Raw genomic sequence first — 27,505 nt, forward strand, 5'->3', positions numbered from 1 at the left:
AGGTTGGCAGTAAAGACGTAGAGAAACGGACAAGTCTGAAACACACTTTGAAGGCAGGCTGGACGGGCACTGGATGTGGGAGAGTTTTTGGCCCAGGCAGCTTGGTGGATGCGACTGTCAATTAATTACTGACACGACAAAGAGGAAGAGTAGCTGGGGAGGAGAAAATCAAAACTCTGTTCCGTATGAAATCTGGAATGTCTGTGAACATCTCCTGGAAGAAGATTTCAGAAAGGAAAACAACAGTGACACGCTGGCCACCATCTCCGCGTGTTACAGGCAACAGCACACTTAGCGCTGAGGAAAAGGAAGTAGACAGAAGTGAAATAACTTGGTCCCGGTCACAGAGGTCGTAGGTGACAGGGGGTGGAACCTGAACGTGGGCGTTTTGACTGCACGGTCTCTGCTCCTGCCCAACCGCAAGCAGCTGAATCATGTGTCTGGGACTCAGGGGCAAGGCCAGGGCTGGGGACAGAAATCTGAGAGCCAACAGCCTCTGGCGAGCACCCAAGGGGGAGTGTAGACACAGAAGAAACCTGTGCCTGAGTGAACACTGAAAAAGCAGGGGTGGGGGAGGCTGGTGGAGAATAAATCTATAAAAGAGTTTTGGGAATTTTAATAAAAGAGCTAAGAAATAGAGCTATAATTAGTCTTTTCAGCTGGTCTTTGTTCTTGCACCTTGCTCTCATTTTCGGTATTCTTTTTTTTTTTTTATCGGTATTCTCTTTTAGCACCTGAATTATGTTCATCCTCTGCCAACACTGCTATTCCAAGGACACTGTTAGAATGATGAACCTTTCAATCCTAAACTGTCAGAATACCTCACTTCATAAAGAACCAACTAGACCCAGAATGGCAAAAGATTCAGACTTAAGTCCTAAAATAGCACCCACAAGAGCTTCATGTAAAGTTTGTCTCAATGATACACAAACTTTTAGATAATTCTCAGAATTGAAAATATTCAAAATCCCCCGTATTTTCTATTCTTTAACACTCCCTTGTTTGTAATGCTTCCAGTTACGAGTTAAGGATTTGATACTCACCCTGACTACTATTAAAATTTTATTTTGAATCAAAGCTTTCACTCCAAAATTATAATTAAGGTTATCTCTAACACACACACGGAAGCTCTATTTGTTTTTCACGGGAACCTAGCAGTCAGCACTTTCGTTTTTATTAACAAAGACTGAAAAGGGCATTATATTTAGGCCAATCTCACAAAAGCATTGATTTGGGGCCACTTTTGAACCTACAAAAACAGCAGCTTCTATAAGTGGCCACACAACTGTTGCCACAATTTATGAAGTCTCTTGCCCCTTGAGATTTTTAACAAGAAATATACATTTGGCTTTGCGTTCCTGACAGAGCTCTGAAAACACCTGGGAGTTACCTAAGTGATAAGAGCATAACAGGTTCCTGTCAAGCACCCCTGGGTTTAGGCTAATAAGGCAACTTTTCGTAAGCCCCTGAGTGAGCGGGCTGGTTGCCAGAGGACTGGAACTTTCACCAGCACCCTCTGGCAGGGGACGAGGGGCTGAAGGTTGAGCCGGTCGTAAATGGCCAATGACTTAATCAATCAAACCTCCATAAAAAGCCTTCACTGCAAGGGTTCGGAGAACTTCCGGGCTGATGAACACACGCAAGTGCCAGAAGGGCCCTCAGAGGAGGCGCGGAAGCTGGGTCCTTCCCACAAACCCTCTGTGCCTCGATTCCAGCCGGCTGTTTCTGTGCTGACCCCTGTTATACTAAACCCCGCAATCCAGTAAGTGAACTGTTTTCTTGGGTTCTGTGAGGCACTCCAACAAATTATTGAATTCCAGAAAGGGGTCACGGGAGTTCCTGATTTACAGCCAGGCTGACGGAAACACAGGTGAAAACTTGGACCTGTGGCTGGGGGCTCAAGTCGGAGGAGATGGCGGCAGCCTCGTACAAGCCCTTTAACCTCCGGGGTCTATGCGAACAGTGGTTAGTGATGGGAGGGGTCAGATCACAGGACACCTAGTTGGTGTCCACAAAGAATTCGAGAATTCCTTGGGGTGGAAAAACCCACATGTCTGAGACATGGAAGTATCTAGTGGGTGGTGTATGGAGGAAAGTTTTGCCTAAGTTGGTATAGAATTTTTCCCTTTTTCCTTTTCCCCTTCTAAAGGGCCCACCTGGACTTGAAGCAGCTCCTTTAGAATGTTGCATACCACCCCGCGAACAAAGGAAAGAAGATGTGAATTGAATCAAAAGTAGTGATAAACCTGAGGAAAATTCTAACTACATTTTAGTAACTATTTACACAGGCAGTTTCATAGCTACAAAATACACTTGCCAGAGATTTGCATGTGTATTTTTTTAGTTCTCTTTTTTTGCTAACATTCTTTCGTAACTTAATCCCCTATAATTAATGAAATAATGTTCTCTAATCAGCAATTTTAACAGAAGAAACTTGTTCTTATTTTCCAAACATCCTATTAAGTTTTGACAAATAGTATCTTCAGAACTTTTTCGTTCTGTGAACATTATTCATAAAAAAGCTTTTATTTTTTACAAAATCGTAATTCCTGGCTCATTTTTATGCTATTGGGAGCTGATGATTTTTCTTCCCTTTTATTGTAGAGACTTTCGAGTATGTATACGAGTAACAGTATAACGAACCCCATGTACCACTCAGCTTGAACCCTCACCGTACAGCTAATCTTACCACACTCCCATTTCTTCCTCCCAAATCCACCACAGACGATTGTGATGACAAATTTGGATCGATCATTTCACCTGTAAGTATTTCCAGGTATGACGGATTTTTTTTTTTTTTTTTGATTTGGGCTCTTCCCCCTTTTATCCCTTTCGACCAAATTTATGCCCCTACTTTACATTCACAGTTATGTCCATCAACCCACAGAGGATAGTCTTATTAACTACCTAAATCTACACTGTATGGACATCTTTAAAATGAGAAAGAATGAAAATTGCCCATTTGTAACTGCGTTACTGCAAAACCACATTTACAAACTAGCCTCCTCTAAAGGACACTAAACTAGGGAAACTGTCAGATAAAGAGGAATGTCTCGGGCTACAACAGTCTCCATGAGAAAGTGAAACACCTAAATGGCTGTTGCACAGAAGTCCACAGGGACCTCTATAAGGACACTTATATGTCTTTACAGATATACATTATTACATTTGTGGTTAGGCCACCGTGTCACAGAATTTTTTTCATTACTTCTTTTTTGTGACTCTCTAACCTGTTATGATAGGTTAACGAAAATGGTCATAAATATGACCTGTAATTCTAATATTTGGAAAACAGGAGGGAAAAAATAGTTTTACTTTGTTATTATTATTATTATTGCTTTTAGTTATTGCTTTTAGCAACGAGTTGAAATATTCAATGATCTTAGTACGGGATGGTCTACTAAATATTATAGTATGTAGTATATGGTATATACATACACCTATATATATGAGGGAATGTGTTTGTATGGTCTACCAAAAAGTATACTTTGAAATAACTGTACAATGCATGTGAATACAGGTGACAGTTACTTGATTCTGGTGTTCCTAGCACCAGTCCCTTTCAGTCCCAGAATACATCTAGCACGTGTCTCTGAACAGACAGGAAGGAAGTTTAAATTCAACATTCCAGCAGAGTAACTTTACTAACAGAATGGACCTTTTTGATAATCCTTTTTTCAATCATTCTTATTTTCAATTTTCTATATACTCGTTTCCTTATGTAATCGTCTTATGTCGCTCTGTTGTGTAGATTGACTCAATTTCGTAACATACAACAGCAAAAAGTACGTTCGGAAAAAATGGCTGATTAACACTTTCTGAATTGTGGAAGGTTCAAAAGTTTTTTTGAACTGAGTGCCTGATTTCTTTCTAAATGAGATTAAAGTAAGAGCACTGTGTCAGAATTGATGCATCTTGTGACTCTGGAAAGAGCGGTCAATAGGTCTCTCTGATGGCAACTCCCGTTACAGAAGAACGCTAGGAAGCCCTCTCCCGGGGTCTAGGGAAGAGACCCCCGCCCCTGCCGCTCACTGCCCCTTACCACAGAACCACATGGGTCTGTCTGCACCACCACATACCTTCGTCCCCATGGCAGGAGGAGTGGTCTGTATGGTTCGTGAGTGCGAAGCAGCTGTCCACGTGTGGCCTTTCCCTGGTCTTTTCCTCCGCTCACCCACACATGAAGCTCTGCTCCCCTGCGTTTACGGAGCGAGCCCACACGACGGGAGGCTGGCCACTACTGCCTGTGGCTGCGTGGATAGTCTAGTTTAAGGGCGCGGACCTAAGCCATATTCCGCCCCTACTCCTTTAGTAGGTGATAAAAATGACGTTTCAATTCCTAGCTATCTGACCGCCAAATCCTTCTCTCCATTGGGAAGAACGTGGAAGAGGGAAAAACAGGCCACAAAAACCACGTAGCTCACAAGAGGGTAAAATAAACAATGAAAATAAAGTTACATGTAAAGCCAGGTTCCTTTGAAATATATTCATTTAAAAAGCAAGTTAAAGCAAGAAGTCTACCATGGTAAAGTGAGTTCATTTTTGGGAAGGAACCTTACTCACCGATTTCCAAAATCATGATATATCACAAGCCAATTAATATTACTCTTACCTCTGTTTCTACTTTCAGCTGCAGTAAGTTTATTACTTCCTCCTTCTTGAAATACTGCTTTTTTCTTGATTTCCAACACAAACACCTCTTCTCTCTCCTCACTCTCCCCCAAGTACTCTCATCCATTCTCATAGCTGAAAATGCCATTTTTAGGTTGAGGATTCCCAATTTACACCTCCCCTTGTGCAGTGGGTTTACAACCACTTGACTGCCTGCCATGTGCATGCCAACAGGAAACTCAAACACGGCCAGAATAAAATACCTGACCTTCCTACACCTGTTTCCAAACTATTCCATTGCCAGTCCTGCAAACAGCAATAAATGGTACCACCACTCAGCTAGCCGCTCAAGGCCAAACTCTCCATCCTTCTTTTTCTCTCTACCACCGCCTACAATTTAGTCTACTATTTTTCTACCTTCGAACAAGTCTATCCACAACCAACACTGACTTTACCTTTGATAAGGAAAGCCCTGTATATAATCTATCTTCTATACTCTAGCCAACGAACTTCGACTACCCTGAAACTTGTTTCCGGTCTTAGAACAACCAAGCTCTTTTCAGCTCAAATAAAGGCTGTTGTGTGTGTCATCCTTCTGTGTAGAAAATGACAACAAATTTAATAGAATTAGTAAAGTCACAGCTATAATTAATAAATTCATGATTTCTTTCACCTGCCCCTTCTTTTCATATGTCCATGAAGGCAGCTAACTGTGTCTGGTGCAAGGTAGGGGTTTTAACCCACCCCCACAAAAAAGCTGAATAAATCTGTTGAATATATAACTGCATGTTTATTCGATTTTTCATAATTATATAGTCCATTAAATCCCAACCATAAGAGTTTAACAACAGTCACGGTTCAGTCGGAAAGGACCAACAGTTACTTACGGAGTCCTACGGAATCTGGTTTGCCATTATCATTCTTACTTGGTTGTACAAGCGGAGCAAATGAAACAGCAAGGATATTTTTACTTTCCCAAGTGTTTTGTCCAGTTCGCATAATTTGTGTTAACTATTTGGAGGAAAACACAGAAACAGAATAGCTTAATCCTGGAAATGCGATCACCTTACAGTCACAGTTTTGTTTTCATGGAATAACTGCCAATGGTTGCTATATAATCACCTGTATTTGAGTGCAACCAAATTACTACCATTTAAATACTTACCATAAAATAACGCAGAAGAAATCACAAATATTTGCAGCTCAAGATAGATAAATCAATGTATGTAGAATATCCAAATATGGTCGAGTGACCCATCATGTTACATTTGGGGTCTGATACCTTCTAGAGGTCTCATTCCAACCCACACCTGCCAGTGGATCCCAAATTAGATGTTTCACATAGGTTCAGTTGTTTGGTTAAAGCATTATATAAAGCATTAATAAAACCACGTTCTGATTACTGTACCAATGAGTCAACTTCATGGTTGCCCATGATGGTCATAAAATGCAGATTCTAATTCTAATCACAACTTAGTATTTCACAAATAAACGTAATTAATCACAAGAGCATTACAAGTTTTACCTACCTGGCAAAAACTCATCCCCAGTCCTTGGAAAAAAAAAAAAACTAGCTCAGTACATGGCTTGATCAAGCTGAATTAATATCTTCAATTTCTATTATAAAAATAAGCCCATTTGACATTTGGATGATAGTATATAATTAATATTTAATAAAATACCAATGGGAAGCCCTATCTTAAAAATATTTGGAAAGGTATTTTCAACAGATAACAGAAGATTGTTCATCTGGGAGTCTCAACTCTGGAAGCATTCAAGTAACAATGTTTTCCCAGGAATGTTTTTTAATGAATGTTTTTATATTATGTCTTTTTAATTACGGACAAACAATTTGCTACAGAGCTTAGTGCATGGTAATGGTGAAATCTACTGAGCTGCAAATAACATGCTGTGATGTTAAGGGACCCCCTCCCCGAAGATTATAAACTCCAAAATGATGAGGCAAGGTCCCAGTTGTCTTATGTAATTTATCTTCTACCGTGTAAACCACAAGGCATTTTAAACATCTCAAATTTAGGTTAATATGAATATTAAGGATTTGTTTTGAAATGCATTTTTATAAAAATTTTTTTTTGAGAGAGAGAGAGAGAGAGAGCACACACGTGTGAGCAAAGCGCAAGCAGGGGAGGGGCAGAGGGAGGCGGAGAGAGAGAATCTCCAGCAGGCTCCACAGGGGTTGAGGTCATGACCATGAGATCGTGACCTGAGCTGAAATCGAGTCAGACACTTACCCGCCTGAGCCACCCAGGTCGCTCCATGTTTATAAATTTTTAAAGTAATTTCCTTTTGAAAGATCCACCCATTTCCTGAATACATTAGTATTTCATACACTTACTATCCCTAATAATTCCAAACCGAAGGCAGATAAATAACTGAAAAAATATTTTCAAATGAGTCTATGTCATACTAAATCGAGATTTAAAAATTTACTTGTTTCGTTAACGGATTTAAGCAGTCCAAACCAAATCCCAAATAGAATTTCTCTTTTCTACGCTCAAAGAACTAAAGAATGTTGGAAACTGAGTGGCTAGTAGAGATCTTCACACTCAACTGAACAGCTCTGGGTACAAAAACTGTGGGAGGAAGCAACTTGGCAAACATCACACAGGCTAAGCTCTGGGGAGACGAAAATCTCTTCAAACCCTAGTAGAAGGATCTCTTCTGTATCTGCTTTGGTTCAAGAGTCTGTTTCAAGGTTTTGTTTTTGTTGTTTTTATAGCTAGATCTGTGAAGAGTACTGCTTCCTTAAAAATCACAGCCTACTTTTCACTGATAGAACATTTCCCGCCTTAAACTAGCGTGCTTAAGCAAAGGGCAGAAGTTACCTGATCTTCTATAGGCATGACCAGAATGCCTCCAACTTTCAGTAAGATTTTCATGTAGTTTTCATGGTCCTTCTGGACACCAGCCCCACAATAAATGCGGTCATACTGATGGCTGTCAGACGCTATCTGGAGGCAATTACCAACCACAAATGCGGGTTCACAGAACTCAAATCTGCACGAAAAAACAAACATCTTTTAATTCATTTAAACAAAAGGTTAAATCTAAAAAAATTAACATAATCCACTTCTTTGCAATAGTGAAGTTACCAAAATTAAGGATAAAATATCAGGAGATTTGATTTAAATATCATATTTATGAAGTTAAACTGACCAAATATATAGTTTTATTATCAATGATATAATTCACATTTTTAAAACAACCTGTCTTTTTGCCATACTGAAACTTCACTTAGGGCTTAAAAAACGAGCATAAGGAAAAGCTCCTCATGATACCAATCTTGTGATGCCCCACAAGTGATAGACACTAAGTTCACCTTCCGCTGCCCTTTCCAAAAAAAAAAAAAAAAAAAAAAAAGCCGATGGGCCAGCGGCCATGAAAAGGGCTCGTGCAGTCCACATCTCTGTTTGACATTTCTGCCGTGGCTGACAGTGGCAAAGCTTCGCCAGGAAAGGACGCACTTCAGCAACCGCTATGATTAGGGAGATTTTAGCAGAGGTACATTACAGGGCTGCTATGTGACTGCTGCTTTGGCCCCTGGGATCTCCCTATGCAACAGAAGGAGACAGGGTTTCAAAGCAAAGGCATCTTGTCCAGGCCACCTGTTCCTGGTTACAGTGTTGGTTCACGGTATAGAGAGTTATGCTTTTACAAACTATCCTATTTAGACTCCTACTTTATTCCTTAAGGTGTAGCAAATCTGTAAATAGTTTCTAACGTATAACATTAATTAAAACCCAATGCACTAATAAAACATATAATCTTTTAGAAAACTAATTCATGGAATATCCTTTTACTTTTAAGTTGATTAACGTTAATATGACCACACGTAAAAGTCAGGCTATTATTTGAGGATGGAATAATCCATGTTAAAAGTTTCGGCATGCGGGAAAAAAATGACAATGATTGAATCATAATCATTTCTACTTTGTAAAACATATCCTGTCCTTTGCTAATTAATAGACTTATTACATAACAACTTTTCATTAAAATTCACTAAACAACAGACACGTTATATTCACTAATGTTTAAAGAAGAGTTTACCAGAACTATGCCCTGTCTTTGGTCCCCTACCTTCTTAGTGGAGGCTTAGAGGTGGGGTGGGAAGGGTTGAGGAGTTGGGATGGGATGACTTATCAGTGTACCCTCTCTTGCCCATACCCCCACACTAGGGTAGAGTCCATGCCTCATTATTTCTTTCACTGTAACTGCCTCCTCGCTGCTCACACTTTTCAGGTCTCCCCTCCATCATTTTGCTCCCTACTGCAGAGGACGGAGTGAAGCTCCTTAGAGTGCCACATGGGGCTCTTTATGACCCTACCATCAAGTTGTCCTGCCAGATTCATTTCCTGCCTCTGCCTTCCCTGCTCTTCCCCCTCACTGCCCCCCCCCCCACATACTATGTTGTAGCCAAACTGAATTACAGTTGACCCTTGAACAAGGCGGAGGTTAGAGGGGCTGACCCCCTCCCTGCTGTCAAACATCCGAGTATAACTTACGACTCCCCCAAAACTTAACTACTAACAAACTACTGTTGACCGGAGGCCTCACAATGACCACATAAACGGATGACTAGCACTTTTTAGTTACATGTACTTCATACTGTATTCTTACAAAAAGGTAAGCTAGAGAAAGGAAAGTATTAAGAAAATAAGTAAGAGAAAATACACGTATAGCACCGTACTAAAATCTGCATTTAAGCCGTCCTGCGCAGTTTAAGCCCATGTTGTTCAAGAGTCAACTGTGTGTGCTTCTGGTTGCTTAGAGGAAGTAGCACAAATTGTTTGGAAATCCTGTAGCTGGGTACATGCGGCTCCTTTGACTGAAATGCCCTTCCCTCTCTCCTTCCCTTGATAAATGCCTACCATCCCTTCAAGACAAAGTTCAAGTATTAGTTTTAGTAATGAAATCTTACCCAACTCTATTTTAACAGTGTCTCATTCTTCCTACTGCATGGTACACATAAAAGTGCACCTAGGCTAGGGCCATGCTTAAATCCCTTTTAAACTCAAGATTATGGGATGACCTAGGATTGCCTAAGATATGGCCAAAGTATAGTTTCTTGACTTTTAAGTATAAGATACTGTGGATCATGTGGTGTAATCATTCTACCAAACCCACAGTAAGCATTCTTTAACAAGAAAACATTAGACTATTTTCAAGGAAATCTAAAAATCTTTATTCTTATACAAATTCATCTTAAATAATTTAATTTTATGATAATTTAAGTCAGTCTTATTTTTTGGGAATTTGTATTTTAAAAATTAAATTATTCAACCTCTTTTATCAAGTCTATTAAATCAACTTAAAAATATGCTTACGGTTTAAAAAGCTTCCTATTTGTTAAAAATACATGGTAACTTACAGAACTATTACTTAAGACAACACCATTATGAGTACACAATTTACGATTAAGACCACTTCTCAGATTAGTGACAGTTTATCCGTCCTCATCCAAGCAAAATTCATTAGAAATAATTTAGTGCCTGATTCTAAAATCAAAGGTGTGATTCTGGTCAAATTTCCTAAGAAGCACAATTCATTAAGTGAAATATTATTTATCGAGCCCAGTTGTGTGTAAAGATTGGAAACAGAATGGGAAACACTCAAGCCTACATCTAGTGGAAGAGACAAGAATCAAAGAATGTCACTAATACAGACTTACAGCTATAATAAATGCTCTAAAGGAAAGGAATATGATTCCATAAGACTAAGGACGAAAGGAAATAGACCTAGGGAATCGGAGAAAGGCTCCCTGAGAAATGTCAAGATGAGACAGGACAATGTAGAACCACAGGGGAGCCACGATGGTCGTCACTAGCCACGTGTGGATACTGAGCCATTAAAATGCAGCTAGTCCAAATTGAGCTGTACTGTGAGGATAAAATTCACACGGGATTTCAAAGATTTAGCCCAAAATAAATGTAAAATAGCGCAATATTTCTTTTATTTATGTGTAGGGGCGTGTGTATTTCAACAGCCACATAAACTAAAGACACTAAACAAATACCCTTCTGCTTATAATCTCTGACGAGGCGCTTCAAATACTTTCTCCTTAATGCAGGCTTCCCTTTGAAACATTCCCCTGGTATTCCTTTCTATTTCTGTGAATATTTCTTCTGAGTTTTAAATGTATCTCCACCACCTATGACAGTCCTCAGAATACACTTACTAAGAGAACCATACAAAAAACATAAATGTTTTCTACCTATCCACTTTGAATAGGAACCCAAAAAATCTTAGGACTAGAAGAGAAACTTGCCCAGAAAGATACAGAATAATATGTGCCTATGATACTTTCTATAACAGTATGACGATCCTTGCTGTACTAAACTGGTCACTATAAAAAGCTGTAACTTCATGCTACAGAAGATAGTTTTTCTCAAAATGCCAAAAAAGGCAAAACTCGAATAATTTCAAAAAATCCTCACCTTTAATGAATAAATCAACTGTCCTATAACTGAAAGGTACTTTTTTGGGCCTTTCAGAAGATCTTAAATAAGCCACAATAACATTAGGAAAACGACTTCATCTTTTTCCCCCTGTAATGCAGATCAGAACAAGTATATTTTGCTTTCTCTTAGGGAGTAATCTCTAAATCTATAAATTTCTACTAATGCAAATGGAACATATATTTCTAACAAATACATACGAGTTCTTTACACTTTCATTTAACATAGTCAAATTAATTTATTTTAACAGAATATTCGAATCTGAAAGTTTAATTGAACTTGAGATGTTCCAAAAGGATGGGACTATTTCTAGATATAACATAGTAAAATTTCAAGGACATAAGTAAAACTGAGGACACTGAAATGTCTTCAAATGTTGGCACTAGAACATCTAGAACATAGAAAATTCACATGCCAGGGGCGCCTGGGTGGCTCAGTCCGTTAAGCATCCGACTTCAGCTCAGGCCATAACCTCACGGTTTGTGAGTCTGAGCCCCGCGTCGGGCTCTGTGCTGACAGCTCGGAGCCTGGAGCCTGCTTCTGATTCTGTGTCTCCCTCTCTCTGCCCCTCCCACACCTGCACTCTCTCTCTCTCAAAAAATAAACATTAAAAAAAAAATTTTTTTTAAAAAGAAAGAAAATTCATATGCCAAACACATTACCAAAAAATTGTAACACTACCAGTTTAGTGGTCATTAAGAAAAATATCTACCAGAGATAGTGTCTCACCTGGAGACTCTTGATTATAACTATGGCTTAACCTTTTCTACCAGTAATACATGAATCCTTCACATTATTAAAGAACACAAAACAATTCTCAAAATGCATTGTTATTTTATACATTGTATCTAAAAAAAAAGTAGGTAATGGACTATCTTTCCTAATAAAGGACTTAGAGATGAGCTTTAGTCCTTCTAACTAGGTACATAGCTGAGGATCTTAGACATTCTGTATTCTAACAGGAAAACTGTGGCTTATTTTTACGACAGCATTTCAGGTAAATGAACTCACACCAATGCCATGGCTAATGATGTGTGTAGGACAATGTTTATGGATGTGCCCCCACCCATGTCAGATGATGCCCAGGCAATATTTACAGAGAGCTAGACGACTGACTGGAGACGTGGATGGTAGCTACCGTGTCATCAGAGTAAATTACAACTCCTATTCATTCTTCCGGTGTTGACAGGAAAATAAAGAAAACATGTTCTCCCGTAGGCTTTCACTATCTTCTGAAAGCTGAATCTCACCTAAGTTTCCACAAACCTCTATAGAGGCAAAGGACATATTTTAAACCACAAATACAATCTGTGTATAATCTGGAAGACTTCAGCAATAAATTAACCAGAACTTTTCAGTTTACTACAAAATAGTACTACACTATTTATAGATCTATACAGGAAATCTAGGTTAAAATTAGTGAAAAGGAAAACCCAAATTCCATTTTTTCACATCAATCAAAAACTATACGAAACCTAGGAGGGAGCAGGGAGGCAAACCAAAATGGCATTTCCTTCGTGGTTATTAGTATTCATAAATTATGGCTCACGTGTGCTTGCTCTAATTTTTATTCTTAATTTAGGAAAGTTCATTAAAATTTTATGTCTGTTAGTAAAGTGAAAAGTAGCAATCATTTTTATTCTTTGAAGAAAATTTCCAAAACAAAATTTCCCAGATGGAGATGACTCACGCTCCTAAATTACACTGAATTATACCTAACGATATAAGTTATCCGTACACAAAATAAACAGCTCTGAAATGCGTGTAATAACTACAAATTTATTCACTTTAGACTTTAATCATTTGTTGATTTAAATCTGTAAAGCCAGGAACTGTTTTCAGACTCTCTTATGCGGAGAGGGAAAACTATCCGGCACGCTCTTACTAATAACGTACACTGGAAATCACTTGTGGGAAAACAGAGAGCACATTATCTTGGCTTACACACGAACACTGGCCCGAAATAACACTGGGATTCTCATCACTTACCTTAGCAGTGGTTTTCTTTATAGGTGCGTGTTGAAATATCTTCATCTGGAGTCGGACAGGTGATTTCCTTCACAGCAGGGACCTTGCCAACTTGCCCATATAATTCTTTTGATAAGCTGCTAGGAGATCAGGGTGACCTAGCCTTGCCCTGCAGCTTCCCTCTTAGACGGATAGTCTAGGTCTAGGAGCTGACTGAGAGTAGAAAAAACAACATTCCCCTTCAATACACTGTTGAAGTGGGGGGCTGACAATTTGCACACCTAGTTTATCATGTGCCACAGGATGCTGTCATTGAAAGTTTAGACAATTATTCCAATGGAATAAAGGATTTCAAGCTCACAGGAAAGAATCCTACCTTGTTCTCAGACCTCATCCAAAACCACCTGCCAAATGAATCACAGAAACCTCTTTTTCTTAAAACACTTAGTCAAAATATACATTTTGGGTCTTGAGAGCTAGGACTGTTTAGTTAAAACAAGGCAAAACTTCAGAATTTTCCACTGGGAAGAAACATCCAGGGAAATATTATTATCTGTTGCCCTCCAAATGCAGTTATACCATTCAAAAACTCTTACAATCAATAATTAAGCTACGGAATAGTGTAAAATTTAAAAAGCAAAGACTTTACCTTTTCAAGTGTTTTCCCTTCCAACTGCATCAATCTCATCTCAGAATAATTTCAAGCATTATTTAAAGCAAAGTGTGAACAGTAAGTAAATACAGTGTTTTTTTCATTGAAAGAAGCTTTAGGAAAATCCATAGGATCAAAACCAGACTCTAAACACTTTATAGGAAACAGGACAGGTACATCACATAAAAGCGAGCGTCCAAGTATTTCAACGGTAATTTCTTCTCCTAAATCCAACTTTTCCCCGTGCCATTTCTCACGGATGTTAAAAATACAGAACTGATGAATAGCCCTGATGACTATTTTCAAGCACTTCTGTTACCACCATTTGAATGCATGTCATGATTGAAATCAGTTCACAACCTGTAGTAATTGCTATAAAGCTACCATCGGAGCAGTATTAGTGTATCGAAAATATTCAAATATCTGAGAAATATTTTGAAGTAATGTTGAATATACATTTATAGATCGCAAAACTACTTCAAGTGTGCCATAATTCTCTTAAAGAGGAAGCAGGACTATTCTAGTGGTAAAGTCGACAGGACATAGAAGCATTTTTCCAAGGCAAATCAAAGCACATGCAACACAAACCTATACTTAAAAATCAAATTAGGCCACTAGACATTGCCATAAGCCAATTACATCTTTGAAACATAAGAGTATACTATCTGCACTTAACTAAAACTCATACCTCAACTGCATTGCCTCGCTCACTCATCTCTGCCCCCAAAAGTAACTCACACCATAGGTGAGTTTCATCAGTGAACAGGGTAAGTATGCTTTGTAATAAAAATGCTACCGTGCATTTAACCATGTTAACAGCCCTCCTTAATCCTAATCAAAGGGAAATAAATGACGAAAATATAAGCACTGCTTCAACTTTTGTACCTGGGGCTAAATTGCTCGACTGTCATTCACGGGTAGCTTCCTGCTGGAACAAATATTGGGATAGATCACTGTTTACATCATCATAGCTAATTCAGAAGTAAATAAAAAGATGGACATAGCCGAGGTCACAGCCTGTCCAGTCTTCAGTTTTCCCACTTGGGCAACGTGGACACCAAAATGGCCTCTAGCACTGTGGATTAAGCACGTGGAATGTACGTGGTACTTAATGAACAGACAATACATATTAGGTGCTATTATTTTTTATTATCTCATTACTGTTTTCAGTACTCATATCATGACTCATGTATATAACAAACTGTATAGAAACTATAGTCTTCTGTTCAAACGGAATGAAAATCTTCAAATAAATCAAACAATGCTGCACTCATTTGACTACTGATGTTAGACTATTCCCAGAATTAGCTAAAGTATCGTTGAAAGGGAGGGGAGACAGGATCGAGCGATGTATTCCTAGGAAATGGCACACTCCAAAGCATGCATTCTAGGGAGCTGAGTCAACTACATGCGCATGTATATATTACATAAATACATAATATTGCTATAAAAAAGTGTATACCAATTACCAACTCATTTGCAAAGCATTTACAGGATATAGTTTTACAATTCAGGCTACTTTAACTGAATTATTCCTCCAAGCAACTACCACCGGAGAGATAACTTTGCTTACTGCTCAAGCACAAATACTGATTATAACTTGACCTTCTCCAAACTTCTTCCCTCATGAAAGCCAGACACCTAAGGGCCTTTAAGACCTAGGCCCAAAGACTTGTCTAGATCAGAGTGGACTAAAATAAAGGCGTTCTGAAGAGAGTGTGTGAAGATACAACAAGGGTCAGCAAACAGGCCAAATCCACCCTGCTGCTTGCTTTTGTAAAGCAAGTGTCCCTACAACACCTCATGCCCACTCCCTTTCAAAGTGTCTAAGACTGCTTCTGCATTATGGCAGGGTTGAGCAGTTGCCAAAGGGACCATTTAGGCCAGGAAGCCCAAAGTAGTTACTACTTGGTCCTTGACTAGAGAAGTCTGCCAATGTTTTAGAGGACCCTAGGAATCAAATGTCATGTTTATAAGGGAATTTCAACGAATCTGGAAATACCAACATAGAGCAAAAGGATAAACCATACAAGAGAGCTCCCCCTCCTGCCCATCTCCAAATACAGTCAATTCAGAGTAGCCTCTCCAAATTATTTTGTTTGCTGATATAGGAGTAAGGCATGGAAAGAAAATTTTTAAATGCAAACATTACAATAAAGACACTTTTTTCTACAAGAAGAAATACTACTTTCAAGACTCAGGAACCCAGCTTGCTTTATAAAATAAACACAAAAACACACACTTACATTTCTTAAAAGGTCACCTTACATTATTTATTTTAAGGTTGAGTAGTTTATGGATTTTTTTTCCCTACCTACTGTATTTGGAGTTATGATCTCCAATTGATACATGTAAGAAAATTTAAAAATGCAGTTTAAATCTTAAGTGACATAACAGTTTTGAAAAAGCAACTGATTAAAAAAGATCCAACCCTCCCCACCCCCCCAAAAAAGATCCAAACCAATAGGATAAGTAAGGAAGGAAGAGTATTACGTTTCAGCTACCTATTCTATGTTACACATAATCAAAAATAATCTGGTACTAAGGAATACATAAAGAGCAATTAATTTTCCAGAGTTACTTTCTATTTTATTAATTAAAATATGTATCTTGATGACCTGTTTACAATATAATGTGACTGCTTAGAAATGGGATTTTTAAAATCACTTTGCACAGCAACTTTTTCAAATTCCAAAAATTAATATAAATAGAAATATCATCCACAAACACCAAAAAAATTGCAAAGAAATCATCAAAACACAAGACAGAAAGAACACTATTATATCTTTATAGTTTGTCACCAAAACCAAATAATATAAAAGGACCAAAACAGGAGCCCAATGAGAACTCATCGACTTAGATATCTCAGCTTCCAACCACTCACCACTTTACACAAATGGAAACGTTTTCCCAGTACCTAGTGCTCTTTGGATGTAAGATACTTCTATATAGAGATCTGAAATATTTAAATAAACTTCAGAACACTACCTGAAAACCAAAATAGATAATATTTCCAGAACTAATTTTTTAGACTAGTTTATTAATGTACGAATCTGCTTTAAAAAGTTGCAATGCTTCAAAAACAACTGTTATAAAGTCTGACTATTTTAACTAAAATAGCAAGACCATTAAAAATTATAAACATTTAGAGAAATCATATCACCATATTGTATAATTCATCATTTTATGAATAACAAATCTATATCACAGAGTAACAACAAATTCAAGAAATACAAGGAAATTTTAATCGTTTTATAATTATATGAAAACAATTTTAGAAAAAAAATTTTAATTGAGACACTTAAATATATAGTCTTCGAACTTCTCTGTTATGGATTATTTGATATTTAAATTACATCAACATAGAAATGCTTTAAATAATAACATATTTTATTGTTTCCCAGGCCTAGTTGTCAGCACTAAACTTGAGCTCCATAGATACCTGTATAGAGATGCTTCAGGGATTCAAGGTTCATCCTTGAGTGCATTCTGCTGGAAATGGATTACTATCTAGTAATACTAGACTTCATGGCAGAACTTAAACACTGGCTTTTACTAATAGTACTTCTGTATTTTCTAAGTTCAAAGGTATTCAAAAGGTCCTTTTGTGTATACTGTTTCAACAACAAAACACATAAAATAGGAATCCAATAAATGCAACAAAATTCTATAGTTTTAATAAACAATATAAAAAATATTCCTGTCCACATCTTAAGCATTTAACATGTTACAAATAAGCAGACAGAAATGATAAGACACAAAAGGATGGTAAAACTGAATCCCAATTTCCTATAAAATGACTTCGGCTAAAAACTATTTTTTTTTTTTCTGTCAAACAATATGTTATTCTTGGAAACAGAATATGAACCAACACGGTAAGCACTTGAAAAATGATTCCAATGTGATTTAAATTTTCACTATTTATGAAGACAAGCATAAATAAGACAAAGGATGGTGTTCCCCAAATTGATGCAGAAAATTCAAATGGCTTGCTCAAATACATGGAATTAACTATAGGACAAAATAAACCTGAACACGTTCCAGTTCACTCGAGCCTGCCCGCCTGAGGTCTCTCATAACCCGATTACAACCACAGCCAGACAGAAGACTCCCCTTCACTGAGGATTTGCAGCAGCGTATCCGTTTTCTATTCGTCAACCAATCAAGTGCCACTTGCCAGAGGACAGATACACACTGGCAAAGGCAAGGGGAGAAAAAGCAAAGAGCAGGGGGACGGAGAGGAGGGGCAGAGAAGGGGAGGAAAAAGGAAAAAACACTCCGGCAGACGTTCCCAGGGCCTTCTCCGCTTCCTTCATGCACTGTCCCGGGGCTGAAACTCTCTTAGAAAAAAGCCCTCAGCCCTGACTCAGACTCCCAAGTTTCTCACCTCCGTGGTCGTGGCCAGGGTCTAGAGATGAGTGGGGAAGGCCCACTCCCGACAAGCAGAGTTAGAACTCTGGCTTTGTACTAAAACTTTGCAAGAGAAGGTGACCTTGTTCTAAGCTAGTGTTCTAAGCTTTTTAAGGCTTTCTTGGAAAATATGACTAGTTGGAAGATATGCCATCACATTTTACACAATTTCGCAGAGTTCGTGCACTTCAGCATAAGACACCCTTGCCCCGTAGCGCTATCATTGCTGAATTTTAGGAACACTGCACACTGAGAAGACTCCCCTGCCAGGCGAAGGACCAAAGTCTACACTGTCTAAGGGCAAGTCCGAGTTCAAAACAATGTTTTAGAAAGCAATGGCTTCAACACAACCTTATCACAAAATAGATCAATATACTTCTATGATAATTAACTCTAGTTATATTACAAGGTAATTGAGTGTTTTTAAGATAGTCCTTCGGGGGCACCTGGGTGGCGCTCAGTCGGCTAAGTGTCCGACTTCGGCTCGGGTCATGATCTCGTGCTTCGTGATTTAGAGCCTTGCATGGGGCTCTGTGCTGACAGCTCAGAGCCTGGAGCCTGCTTCGGATTCTGTGTCTCCCTCTCTCTCTGCCCCTTTCCCACTCAGGCTCTCTCTCTCTCTCTGTCTCTCAAAAATCAACAAATGTAAAAAAAAAAAAAAAAAAAAGTCCTTTGTATGCTAACAGGTATCACCCTATGTTAAAGAGGGCAGGACTCTTAAATTACCGCTCCAAAGGTATAAAATCAGTTCCAGAACAGTATTTTCTAACGCCAGAAAAGGTGCTTGTATGATTTTGAATGAATGGAACGTAACCCTACCGCCATTACTATCCCTGTATCCGTCACTGACGGATACAGGGATAGTAATGATTACAAAAGTTACTTTGCATTTATTTATAATTTACAGTCACACAGCACAAAAATTATCGCGTGATTTCTCTAACTTAATTTTCTCAGTCATTTTATACCACACTGATTTCTGGTACATTCGGTGGAGCAATTCAGGATCGATGAACAGCACTGAGGAACAGACATGTCTATTTAGCTGCTTATCAACTGCTTTCAAATCAAAACTATAGATGTGAATACTTACTTGTCAAAGCTGTCACTATTTTTGATGAAGCTCTCCAGTTTTTCCTTGGCATATTCCACCACATCTGAATGAAGCTCAATCCCGTGATTTATTCCAAAAGGACCTGCAATTGTAGCAGCAGCAGCATTTTTATAAAATATATATATTTATAAATACACACACATATATGCATAGTAATATGTCTTTACAGAGTTCTTAACTTCTGCTCACTTTTCTACCACAGGGGCATTTAAAAGGCTTGAATATGTGAATGTCTGCTAGCCAGATTTAAAAAGCTGAATCGAAAATCTGTTTCCATGGCTTTGAAAGAAAGAAAAGAAAAAAGAAAAAGAAAGGAAGAAAGAAAAAAGAAAGAAAAAGGAAGGAAGGAAGGAAGGAAAGAAAGAAAAACAAAGACTAAGTTATAGAGAGTTCTCTCGAGAGCAGCCCATCTGTCAGGACAATGTTGACTAAGAAATAATCATATTCTTATCTAAAGTTTTGAGTTCTTCACCATTACATTTTCATTTATCACTTGTTAAAAACTGGGTAATTCTAAAGTGCCTGACACCAGGGGCTAACGTGGCTATTCTATAAATGTCTCACACATCCCACTATATGCTAAGTTCCTACACTCTATGCCTTCCGGAGCTCCCCACGTCTAGCAGAATGTGGCCACCGGACGGCAGGACCGCACAGCCGGTTTTACTCTTCTGTTCGGTGTCTCACACTTCACTTAGCATTTCTTTCTACCCACAGCCAGGGAGGAGTGACATTCTAGGAATGAAGAAAAGGAGAGCTTTCTGAGCCCCAGGAGATGGTACTGGGAGGGCGCCCTGGGACAGTCACAAAATACCGGCAACCGAATTCTCATCTCCCAAAGCTACTGGGTGCATTACCACCTGCCCCGTGACACACAGGACGGTAACACACAATCTCATCTGGGTAGGCTACGTGCTTTTGAACTTCCAAAACTGAGCCAGAGTTTTCTACTCTATACTTTAGTTATATTTTTATTTTGAAATTGGTCTTCTAGGAAAAAAATACGTGTATGTATCTTCCCTATCTTATACGTACTTCTTTTTTGTATCTTGTATCTTAGGAACTAATTAACTGGATATACCCCCTACTGAATGTCATTAAAATACAATACATAGTGGAGTTCTACTGACCTCTAAGATTTTTTAAACAAAAAAAAATCAGTCATCAATTATCATGTTTGAATGTTCAGAGGGCACCTGAAAAAAAATGATGTATGATCTACAAACTACCTAAACTAGAAAAATTAAACCAAAATGTTTGGATACTATCTTCAAGCCAAAATCAGATAATGCTTTAACCTACTGTATTTCTATCATATTCCATTTAATATGATTAAAAAAAAAAAACGGTTATACTTGAAAAATGTATTCAGATACGGGTAAAAAGGTACATGATCCATCAAAACACAACGGGTAGAATTAACTCCCTTTGCGGTGCTTTCATACTTTTAAAGTAAGTTATGCTGATTGATGCAATCTTAAATGTTCTGTTTTTGTCTCCTTACAGTCAAACAGTTGGGTCGTCTGAAAACTGGAACATCCTTTCTGGTATCATTTTAGACCTCTTGTAATTCCTGATTATTATCATAAACAAAAATAACCTGTCTTCAAAAATAAAAGCGGCAAAAAAAAACAAAAAAACAAAAAACTCAGAGAACACATGGGGACATCTCTTTTTTATATTGAATCTGAATACTTTAATAACTTGAATTTCCATAAGGAAACAAAGAATGCTAGGAAACACTGAATAAAGTTTTCCTCACTAAAAAAACTCAACTCATAATTACTTAACTTTATGCACATATTGAGGAAAATACTGTTCTAGGAGATAAATTCCTAGGTGATCCATTTAATGTAAAACAAAGACTTCCATATTTTCATTATTCATTAAGAATCTAGCTATAGTAATCAACTATTCTTATGAGACCAGACCAAACCCGGGCTACATGGATAAGATATCAATGGAAAACATCCATATTGCTAGAATCTGAAGTTTCCTTTAAGACCAAATGCATAAGCTACATAATAAAGGTGTCATGTAAAGAATCTGGAAATCAAGGCTTCTATTCAGTATTTCACACTGCTTTCTTAAGAGAGGGAGTCTGACCTTGAGTTCTATTTCAAAGGGACTACACAGGTGGTTCATCACTTAAAAGTCTCTTTTTTCTTTCCTTGCTTTCTGCTTATTGTCTAAAACCAAAGTGGCAACTTTTGGAAATAAGATTAAAGTTCAGTTAGAACATTTCTTAAGGACGTTTTTCACATAACTTGTTTTTCACATTACCTGGGTATAAAAACAATTTCATTAATATATAAAGGGTTTGACCATACCGTAAACAGACGTGCAGAATATATTATGTATTAACTTCTAGTGCAAATACACCATTTATGATTTTTTAATGAACGAAATGTAAGTAACATGGAAACATATCCTTATCACTATTAAGCTGTATAATTAACATATTAAAAATAATAAATTTAAGAGAATTCATTAATAAAAGACAGAACTTAAATAGCAATGTTGCCAATACCTCATTTATTTAGAATGTAAAATACAACTGGAACATTTTAAATATATGATAAAAATGTAGTGTGATGCTGTTTATTACAACTCATATTTGACACAGGCATTAAATAGAACAGAAAATAAAACCTAGAAAACTAAGAACACAAACACAGCTACTTCCAAGGAAAGGGCCTCAGAGACCTAGGGTGGGAAGGAGACATGTCCGTCATTACACCCTTTGGTCTAAAGTGTCCAGACTATACCCATACATATAACTTTTTATCAGAAAATAATGGGCTAGTCAAAGAGATCACCAAAAAATAGTCTTCAGATTTTCAAATTAATAAAAGAATTCTAACAGAAAGGTACAAGGGAAAAAATGAAACAGTATCCAAAAGAAGTGTCAACACTTTCTAGCACCATCTAAGAGATAAAGTATAAATGTAACTTTGTATTCAGTAGTTACCAATTCTATTCTGTATTTGCCAATGTGAAGAGGTTTTTCTGTAAATGCTAACGGTTTCATTTTTTTGTATTACATATTAAAAAAATAAAAGTACTAACAGTTGACCATTATCTCTAAGAGCTAAACATTGAAGAAAAAATAGAAATATACACAGAAATCAAAGTTTAATTAAGACAAATAGCGATTAGGAAAACCTAGGGGCTCCTGGGTGGCTCAGTCGGTTGAGTGTCCGACTTGAGCTCAGGTCATGATCTCATGGTTTGTGAGTTCGAGCCCTGCATCGGGCTCTGTGCTGATAGCTCTGAGCCTGGAGCCCGCTTCGGAGTCTGTGTCTCCCTCTCTCTCTGCTCCTCCCCCGCTCACACTCTTTCTCTCCCTCAAAAATAAATGAACATTTTAAAAAAATTAAAAAAAAAATTAAACTGTAAATGCTTGGTTCCCACCCCAGACAGACCAAGGGAATCTCTCAGGGTGTGGCCTAGGCCCTACAGATAACCTTAAACACAGTCCAGGCTGGGCACACTAGCCACATCCTCCTGATTTTTAAAATCTCTTTGGACTATCCAAACCTCTATTCTCATTGGTAAAGTGTTACCAATAAAAGCATGTTGGATAAAACTAAGTATTTACCACAAGAGGGAGCAGGTGAATCAGGTACTTGAGTTCTATGAAACCAGTATAAAGTTTCTCAATAACAACTGAAATATATAATGTAAAAACATCTTTTAATAAGTTCCAATGATATTTTATTACTAATTTTAGTTGTATAAAATAAAGCATTGGGGGAAGATTTATAAGCAACTTTGTAAGAATTCAGAGACAGTAACAGGTAAGAGAACAGGTTTCATTCTCTCTGTAAACATCTTGGGGTATAACAAAGAGACATAAATAGTGCAAAGGTACATAAAGGAAAGGGAAGTAAAAGGAATCCGCAAAAGATTAAGTAATCGTTAACTAGATAAAAAAGAAATTGATCTCACATATTGCCACTTAAGATAACAATTTCTTATGGTTTTCCCGTACATTTTTGTACAAAAAGAGCACGTTAAAGAAAAACAGGGTCAAATGTTTACTGAGTCCTGCCACATTCACATAACCATTCTGAAGCTAGCTGGATCTACCTAAGACTAGACTAGACTTCGTTCTCTGCTCTGTAGGTTTAGGAAAGGCTTCATGAAGCAAATCTTGAAAATTTTCCAGGAAGTTCCAGCTCCAGCCCCTCGAGCTCCTCTCGGCTGACGGCGGATTTCTAAGTGCTATTTTTCTTTATTACACTTGAATTTTAGGTGTATGTTTACACAAAATCTGAACGTGTTGGCTTAAACAGTTACAGAAAATAGATCCGAGCCCTTAAGTAAACTACATGTCCAAAACCAGACATCACAATCAGATCATTTACATGTTTCCGCCCAGCAGGCTAAGAATACACTCAATTCTAGCATGTTCACAGCAACTTAGGACTATCTCACACATCTACGGTGGAACATTCAAATAGAGATTAGGTTTCGACCAGAGTAAATTAAATCAACTGAGAATAAAACATGCTCACCTCAAAAAACAGTTTTAAAAGTTAAACAGCTTCACACTTGATCTAAATTCTTTTTGATGTAATCATTTCCCCTGGAAGCGATTTTCAGCAGCTCTTTCGCTGCACTGCATATTTGTGAAATACCTGAAGATACACCGGGGCCAGCATGGTGACCAATTCACACAACAAACAGTGAACTAAATGAAGAATGGGCCGGTGAAGCTGACAACAGTGCTCCTACTGCTAGTTCAGAAATGAGAAGCACAACTTCAAGTGTACAGGATGGGTCTCGTTTTCTGCTGGATCCTCAGCAGCCACCACAGTGTTGAATATAACAAATACCTTTGAAGGAATAAAAAAGTACAAAAATGTACCTACGCTCCCAAACTTAAAAGGCTCACAACTCGGACGGAAGCAAATGATGTACACAAAACCTAAAATGTGTATTTTTCATGTCTTAATTTAAATATCAAGTATACTGGCAAAAGGCATTAAGTATACGGCAAATCTATTTTATCTGTTACCACCGCAGAACGAGGCACTCCAAGGAAGACTGAGGGAAGGACATTCCATTCAAAAGAAGTCTGTTAACGTTAGCTATGATGGGAATCTTGTAAAATGCAATACATACTTTCCTTCATGTACCGAAGGAGATTATGACTTCAAGTCAGCTATTATCCGTATAATCATGTGAGTATCATGCAAAAGTAGAGGTGTCCCCAACTCCATGAAGTTATTCTTGAAGTGGGGACCCGCCAACTAGACAAAATGGAGAGAAGTGGAAAACCTTTTCGAGTATACCTTTCGATTCGCTGGGCATTTTTTAACCCTACCAGTATGTTACCCATTCCACAAAAACTGATGAAAGAGCGAAGAGAGTCTGATGTCCAGGTTTCCACCTGGAAGAATTTGGGGTAGAAAATAAAAAGCTACCTCTCACCAGAATGAGCAACAACAGGAAGAAGAAAACGTGAACTGTTTGCCTCGTGTGGGACCGAGTAAGAGACGGTGACCCGAGCCGGAAACAGGCCACACTTCCGGAATCTTGTGCACACCGAAGAGATGTGCCCTAAGCACCATGTGTTTAGCATCCAGTGTGTTGGCCCAGCCCGGAAGATCAAGAGTGTCCCCGGTTCAGGAGACGGGCCAGGCCTTGGTGCTAGAAACCGGTGAATCTTCTGTATATGGATGTTACCCGAAGACAGAAGAAAAGATCCACCCTTCACCCTTCGCTAGCCAAAGCCAAATCAGCTTCCCTAACAGGACGGAAAAGTGTTCACAAAGGCAGTGGAAAGAGACTTGAAATCCAGGCAAAGAATCTTTGAATGCCAAAGGTGTGGGAGGGTGGCTGAGCCGACCCCTGCAGAAGCCACACTCCAAGAGAATGTTAAGACAGGTTCTAGAAGGGATCAGGAACTCCAGCAGGCCAAGTAGCCCTGCTGACTCGAGCCGATCTCTGGCTCTCATCTACGTGCTCAGTCCAACCGACCAAGTCCGCTCAGGGAAAACTGTACGAGGAGAGGAAGGGAATAGGCACCAGCTCCTACCCTGTGAGGTCTTCACAAGTTACTTTACACATAAAGAGACAAATTCGGAAAGCTTAAGTAATCTTCCGAAACACAGGGTTGACACTCCTAACTTACGGTAGTTTATGTTCTATAAAGTTCAGCAAACACTGAATTACCAAGTGCCGAACCACTCTTGTAGGGGAGACACGTACACACGCACACATACCTCAAACACATAATAATCTTAAAACCTAAAAACTCAACCTGCTTGTTCGCTTTATTTTACAAAAGCGAAAACGAGCTTCCGAACTATTAAGAGATGTTTGCCCGAGAGCATCCCAGGAGGGGCCAAACACAGGCTCCAGAACCAGAGGAGCTGCTTGGGCTGCACTGTCCCCTTCTGTCTTCATCTGCTAGGCTCCTCTAAAAGCCAGCTGTGACAAGAAGGCACAGCTGTCCCCCGTCCACCCCAGCGAGGAACACGCAGAGTGACCCAAAGTGTTCACGCCTCCGCTTTCGTGCACAAATGACCTCAAAAGCCACCAAGTACTGATCTGAGAGTTACAAATAAATTTTAAGTAGCAAATTCACAAATAATAGGGAGCAACTAACTGTAAAACAAAGACAATCTGAGTTGGGAGAGTTGATCCTGAAGATAAATACAAACTCAAGATGTGCAAGAACAACCTAAGATTTTTCACACCAAGGGGACTGCCTTAGCACTCTGAAGAACAGTATGAGGAAATATAACCAGAAATTACTATGAAAACTTTGTAAAATTTCTAAAAATCTGTAGTTTCCTAATATTTGATGTTTGTATTACTATTTGTTGCCCTATAATAATTAGCAGTAATATTCCATAAACACAAAATCACCTGGGTATTGATTTTTAGAGGGAGTAAAAATTGAAAGAGATGGTTGAGATTCGTAATGACTTCCACTCCACAACCATAAGTGAAAACAGGGAAGAGCCCTAAAATATAGACTAGTGACGGCAGCTCAAGACAGGGTATGTGGGCAGAAGATGCACAGAAGCCTAACTGGGACAAAGAAGGAACAGTTCAAACAGCGATGAGTTTTACTGAATTCAGAAAATATGAGTAGCCTAAATGAAATAAATGGTTCTTTTCAAAACAGATTTGCTCAGAGCCCAAAATAAAGCACATGCCAAGAGCCTTTGTAACTCCTAAAAAGAAAAAAAAAAAAAAAAAGAAAGAAAAAGAAAAAGAAAAAACCAATCCTCACAAAAAAAGGGCGGGGGGATGGGGTGGATAGAGGAATAACTGAGGTTTGGTTTAATACAAAATATATTCTAAAGCAAACACTGAGAACCTGCAGAATGTGTTTTGTCTTATCAAAAAGAATGGGGGGTGGGGGCTGAAGACCACTCTGGATTTCCCTGATTCATCTCTGGCTTAAAGTGAGCCAAAATAGATTCCTAAAAGAGGGGCTTAAAAGAGCATGAAAAAAATATTTGAAGACCGTATTTCTGATAAAGCATTTGTATCCAAATTGTGTAAAGAACACTTAGACATCAATAAGAACACCCAACAGCTTAATTAAAAAATGGGGAAAAGATTTGAAGACATTTAACTAAAAACATGGGTACGACTAAAAAAACACAGGAATAGATTCTCCTCCACATCATTTGTCACTACAGAAGTACAAGTTAAAACCACAGTGAGATACTAGTTTATACCTACTATGATACTATTACAAAAAGAAAACAAAACACCACACAAGCATCAGTGAGGAAGTGAAGAAACCAGAACCTCGTACATTGTGGGAATAGAAAATGGTGCAGCCGCTTGTCTAGAAAACACTTTGACAATTTCCTTAAACGTTAAACAAATTCACCATAGAGCCCAGCAATTCCACTTCTAGGAATCCACTCAAGAGAAATGAAAACGGATGCCCAAAGATCTGCACCATGTGAATGTTCATGACCGCATCAATCCTAATAGCTAAAAAGTGGTAACCCAAATGTCCATTAAGTGGTGAATGGACAAATGTGGTATGCCCATGTAATAACGTATTATTCAACCATAAAAGAGGAATGAGGTACTAATACATGCTACAGCCTTGAAAACATAAGGACAAGTGAAAAAAAACATACACAAAAGACCATATGTTGTATAATTCTACCTATATGAAATGTACAGAAAAGACAATCTATAGAAACAATGTAGACGAATGGTTGCCAGGGGCTGGGGTGGGGACAGGAAGTGGATTCAACTGGGAATGGGGGATGTTTGGGGGTGATAGAA

At 38.3% G+C, this 27,505-nt stretch overlaps 1 protein-coding gene across 3 annotated transcripts in view; it reads right to left on the reverse strand.

Annotated features, from left to right (window-relative positions):
- Nucleotides 1-27,505, reverse strand: part of PCMTD1 (protein-L-isoaspartate (D-aspartate) O-methyltransferase domain containing 1) — a 68,027-nt gene that overhangs the window by 4,825 nt on the left and 35,697 nt on the right. The window contains exons 1-5 of one of the 3 annotated variants that reach the window (XM_060610522.3): nucleotides 19,823-19,843; nucleotides 19,211-19,313; nucleotides 13,077-13,268; nucleotides 7,458-7,629; nucleotides 5,499-5,622 (exon numbers count right to left, since the gene is read on the reverse strand). In XM_060610522.3, the coding sequence (XP_060466505.1) occupies nucleotides 5,499-5,622; nucleotides 7,458-7,511 (178 nt within the window). In that variant the 5' untranslated portion in view covers nucleotides 7,512-7,629; nucleotides 13,077-13,268; nucleotides 19,211-19,313; nucleotides 19,823-19,843. Of the gene's footprint in view, nucleotides 1-5,498; nucleotides 5,623-7,457; nucleotides 7,630-13,076; nucleotides 13,269-19,210; nucleotides 19,314-19,822; nucleotides 19,844-27,505 lie in introns of those variants that run through there. The other 2 variants (XM_060610521.3, XM_060610517.3) reach the window with 2 other exon arrangements.

Source organism: Panthera onca, chromosome F2 (genome assembly GCF_046562875.1).
Source record: "Panthera onca isolate mPanOnc1 chromosome F2, mPanOnc1 haplotype 2, whole genome shotgun sequence".
NCBI classification, from domain to species: Eukaryota; Metazoa; Chordata; class Mammalia; order Carnivora; family Felidae; genus Panthera; species Panthera onca.